Raw genomic sequence first — 5,035 nt, 5'->3', positions numbered from 1 at the left:
CCTTGCCCAAACGCGGGAGGACATTCCCCATCCTGCCAGCTGGCGGGATCCGTCCATGAGAAGTGGTGACCCCGGTGTCTCTCAGGGCCAGTGGTGCACGGGGGCTGCCTCCCCCCGCCCTGGCTCTGCCTGTGGAGGGGCTTTGGGGCCATGCTGGGGCCTGCTGGCTGCTGGGGACATCTGCCATGGCTGCGCCCGGGGAAATTCCCCGGCTTTGCTTTGGGATGGCGGTTTGAGTCCGTGCGATGGCGTGGCGCGTGCTGACGGCAGACCCTTTGTGCTTGCAGAGGACTGCCTGCGAGGGGACGCTGCCTACGTGTAAGTAGCTGGTTGCTGCCTGGTGGAGCGGAGCCATACTGGTCCCAGTGTGGTCCCGGCTCTCTTGTGGCTCAGGCTGGGAAGCCCCTGGGCCGCCTCGGGCAGGAGGAGCTAACGGCAGCTCTTCTTCTCGCAGGGAGCCCATATCTCTGGATTACTACAACTGTGTCAGGTTCTTCACACCACCCAACGGTAAGATCTCCACACCAGCAAGATGGGTTCCTCCTCCAGCCGCCAGCCTGGCTGTCCCCTGGCTCCAGGGAGCCCAGGAGGCTTTTCTTCCCTACATCTGTGCGTTATTGCCGTAGGGCCCGAAGCACGCGTGGGTCCAGGAGGCACGTTCATTAAGGGGTGTAGCAGAGCCGTGAAGCCTGAGGGATGCTCAAGCCCCGATCAGTCCATCCAATCCATCCAGGAGAGCCCAAATGCATCCACGGCTCTGATTGCACAAAACACTTTGTTCTTACTCTGTTTCGTCTCTGGGCAGCGGCAAATTATCCATTTCTTGGGGTAATGAGGCCATTTTCGTGCTTGTAGCCCAGTCTGGTTTGGGTGAGCAGAGGTTGCAGCCTCGTGGGGTCCTGCCCAGACGCGTGGGAAAGGACATGTCCTCGTCCAGAAGCTTTTTGACAAAGGGATGCCTTCAAATATTTTGTGTGCTTGGATTATAGGCTAGCGAGTGGAGGTGGGATGAGATAAATCACTCCATTCAAATGCATCTTTTCCAGGCAAATATTGCATCTATGGAATGTTTTCACCTCCCGGGGTACTCAGCATTTTTCTGCGCTGACTCAGACATCAATCTATTTTTATCAAGAATGATTTTCAAAATATGAATCCTATTTTTTATTTAAAGAGACTGGGGAGAGAAAAAAAAATATTAAAAAAAAAGGAGAAAAAATATCTTGTTTACCAAAAATATTTACCTTATTCTAAAAAAAAAAAAAAAAGGATGGGGAGGGAAAAAAGAGAGAAAGTGAAACCTGGATGTATTAACATGAATTTTTTTGTATCCCTTATTATTTGTAATGCCTTTTCAGTGGCTGAGGACTACCTAGAGGTAGTGTGTAGCTGTTGCAGAGCTGCTCTGTGTGGCTCGCTTGGCTAATGCCTTCCTCCCTGTGCCCGGCGTGGTTTTGGGCAGCAGAGCCCTCGTCCCTGCAGGGACTGCCCGTCCTGGCTGAGATGGGTCAACCTGCCGTGCTTGGTGCTTCTCCCCTTCAGCGAGGTTTTGGAGACGCGGGGTGGGCAGCAGCGGTGTTACGCTGCCTGCAGGCTTTTCCAGCTCGGGTGCCGTAAGCGCACCGACCGTTGGTGGTGTCAGCATCGGTGGATGCAGGTTTTGAGGTTTAGCGATATAGGGACTCACGTGGCTCAGCAGCTCACGGGCCCGTCCAGAGAGCTGAAATAACCAGCAACAGAACAAAGAGCTTGGTTTGGTTTGTTGTTTGTTTTTTGGTGTTTTTTTTTTTAATTCTTTTAAGCAGATTTTGGTTCTAGAAGCTAATGGATTTGTGTACTGGGCTCAGACAGATGTTGTGCTTGGACTGGGGCTCAGTTCCTTCCCTGAAACTGAGAATAAGCCCAAGAAAACACCGCAGTCACAAGCTTAACGCTCACTGGGAAGGAAAACCCCCTCCCGACTGCTGCCCTGGGCTGGGAGCCTGGGCAGTCACCCCTCGCCGGAGCCGGCCCTCCCCCTGTTCGCCTTAGGGGCTGCTGTAGGGCTAGTAATTGTGCTTATCGGGTTTTATTCCGACATGTAAGAAAAGTCATGGTGCCCCAGGTCCAGCTTTGGTCGCTGCCCTCGGGTGGCTCTGTGGATGGTGCCGTGGCCGGAGAGGCTCGGCCAGAGCTCCACATCATCGGTGACGGTTCTCCTGTGGGGCAGCGATCACCCGGTTCAACTGCGCTGGGGATGCCCCATCCCTGGGTGAGCTCAGGCTGTCACCGAGACTAACGATTTTTTAGCTATTATCTGTTTTGTTGTGGGGAACAGCCCTCTCCTGCAGGTGCTGAGGCATCTTCCCAGGTCACCTATGCTTCCTTAAGCTCTTTGTCCCCCCTCTTTCTTCTCTGCACCAGAGAAAGAGGAGGATTCCCATTCCTATCAAAACGTCGTCATTGGAGTGTCTCACAGCTCCGATCCAGGTAGGTGTGTTGCTGTCGTGGTCCGTGCGTGTCGCACAAAGGTATCGGGAAGCGCAGAGGGACAACAACCCGCTCAGCAGAGGGAAACCCTCCTCGTTCATAGGCTTGGCTCTCCCTATCAATGGTTGGACTTGATGATCTTAAAGGTCCCTTCCAACCTCAATAATTCTATGATTCTATCATCAGCCCCATGCCGGTGGAGCGGGGCTGCCGGGGCTGCCACAGGCACAGAGCAGATGTGCAGCATCTCCCCTTTCTGCAGGAAAATGCACGTGGTGATACCTTATCATCTGAGCTCACCTCCGAGCTGATCCCTTTGATTAGGAGATTTTTGCAGCAACTCAGGAGCTTTGGGGTCTGCATTGCTTCTCTAGGTCTTTCGGTGTTATTACAGCTGAGAATGATGATGGTTCTAGCCCCCAGCTCAGGTTTCTCACCACATCCAGGCAGTGAGCCGCCGGAGGATGATGTTGGGCCACAGTGTCTGCTTAGGGGCCTCCAGCTTCTCTCCTGGGCTGTTGCAATCAAAATAGGAAGTCAAGCTGGTTTCCTTCAGCGAATTAACACACTTTCTGCAGTGCTGGAGCCTGCCCTGCTCCTGCCCGGCTTTGTACCGGGCGATTAGAGGGGGCAGGGGCAGTGGGGACCAGTCTGATCCCCGTCCGTGCCCGCAGACACTCAGGCGCGTGGTCAAGGCTGGAAAAGCGATGAGGCAGCATCAGCAGACCAGGGGCAGGACGGCAGCCGCCCAGCTGGAAACTCAGCCACGTGCACGGGGCGGCCAGGGGGCGGCGGCAGGAGGGGGGTTTCACAAAGGTCCATTTTTAGTCCATTCGCTGTTCAGCATCATCTTGTCCAAACTCTTCTTAGTCACAGATGACGCTGCAGACTATGAGAACAGCCCGGCGATACACATCTGGAAACTCCAGCATGCGGAAGGTATGCTCTCAGCAATTGTTTACTATTTAAGGATGGGGCTCGTGGGCAGGGTCACCAGTGCAGACCATGCTCAGGGCAATGCAGCCATCACCCCCGTCTTCAGTTATTTTTTCCCCAATCATATGCGATAAACGTCTAAGGCAATGTGCAAAATGCTACACACGCTTGTGATTGAATGCTGCTCTGATGGGCCGTGGCGTTTCTGGTACCTGAAAGGCCACCACGGAGGTGGCTGTGCCGAAACCCGGACCATGGGATGCTCCAGAAGAACAGCGCTTCTTCATGTCTCGTATCCTCTTACGTTCTGAAGTTGCCCTGGCGCAAGCTCAGCCTTGTAATCCCCTCCGACAAAGATGTGCAGCACGCACGTCGAGCGGGTCAGCCGACGGCTCTCCTGCAGTAATCGGGGGCGCGTATTTCTTAAGCTAACCTTTAAACAGCAGTTCCGTCTAACGTGTGGCTTCCTGTGCAGCGCAGGGGGTGCTCTGGCCTGGGAGATAGTGGTGAATGTATACATATATATTGAAGAGCTTTCCGTCTCTGGTGTGGAAGCTGCCTAAGCAAACTGATTCTTGTTATCCTGTTTGCGCACTCTCTTGATTAAATCGAAGTCTGCCTCTTTTGGCTCCCGAAAGCCGTCCACGCCAGCTGCTCGCACAGTGTTTGCAGATTTGCTGTGACCACTTTGAAGCCCTTTCAAGGAGACCTTCACGCTGTGATCTGAGGTTTCTTAGCCAAGGCGCAAAAACGTGCCGGCACCGAAGGCTAAACACTGGCAGGACGCACAGCGTGTCTATGGTGTGTATGTGGTTTAGGACCACGCCGCTTACTGACCAGTGCTTCCCATCCTCGCTCCCAGCCCCGCAGACAGAAAGCCCAGACGACGAGCCAGACTACGTCAACGCGGCCCCTGCATCAGGCCCTGCCCTGCCGTCAAAGCAAAGGTAAAAAGAGAGCGAATGGCCGATGTATTCATTTAGGGGTGGGAGGATTGTGTCTGTGCCAGAGAGAGCTCTGCTGGAGCTGTGCCCCTTGCTGGCGGTGCCCAGCAGCCCGCTCCGTGCCGTGCCAGGGCTCTGCCTGACGCCAAGCCTGACTAACGCCAACCGTAGAGACAAATTTGTCAAAGTCCATGTCCCAGCACCACCCTCCTTCAACAGGAACTCAAAACCACTTCAGAGCAGCTTCGGGTGGCGCTGCTAGGTGCTGCAGGCAGGAACCCCCAAAGCCCTCCAGTCTGCGCAGCTCAGAGGCTGAGCGGCGTAAGGGATTCCCTGGGCTTGGGCGAGCCCTGCCTGCTCCGCTACGACCGCATATCCTGCCCCGTTATCTGCAGCACCCCGATGCTGGTGATAAAGAATTACTCGAGGCAGTTAAAAGTAAAAACCATCTGCGGAGAGCTGCAGGGAGATCGCATGACACTGAACGAGTGGGTGATACAAGACGGTGTCAGTAAATGCATGGCGATGTATGGAAGAAAAGCAGCCCCAGATATACCAAACACAGCGACAGGTTCTGCATCGGCTGTCATGGCTCCAAACAGGCTCTCGGAGGCTTTGCAGAGAGCTTGCAGCAAATGCCGTCCGAGTTCTCAGCAGACGAGTGTATGTGGATCGCTGGGAAAGGG

General features: G+C 54.6%; 1 protein-coding gene across 1 annotated transcript in view; it reads left to right on the top strand.

Moving 5' to 3' along the window:
• The window catches only part of LOC104286569 (linker for activation of T-cells family member 2-like), a 9,601-nt gene extending 5,245 nt beyond the window's left edge, over nucleotides 1-4,356 (top strand). The window contains exons 4-8 of the mRNA XM_009885182.1: nucleotides 288-318; nucleotides 455-510; nucleotides 2,404-2,469; nucleotides 3,340-3,408; nucleotides 4,268-4,356. Of these exons, the coding sequence (XP_009883484.1) occupies nucleotides 288-318; nucleotides 455-510; nucleotides 2,404-2,469; nucleotides 3,340-3,408; nucleotides 4,268-4,356 (311 nt within the window). The remainder of the gene's footprint in view (nucleotides 1-287; nucleotides 319-454; nucleotides 511-2,403; nucleotides 2,470-3,339; nucleotides 3,409-4,267) is intronic.
• The last annotated feature ends 679 nt before the right edge of the window (nucleotides 4,357-5,035 follow it).

The sequence above is a fragment of the Charadrius vociferus genome, unplaced genomic scaffold (assembly GCF_000708025.1).
Source record: "Charadrius vociferus isolate BGI_N301 unplaced genomic scaffold, ASM70802v2 scaffold54, whole genome shotgun sequence".
NCBI classification, from domain to species: Eukaryota; Metazoa; Chordata; class Aves; order Charadriiformes; family Charadriidae; genus Charadrius; species Charadrius vociferus.
Note: the sequence above shows the minus strand (reverse complement) of the source record. Positions and strands in the feature narration are given on the sequence as shown.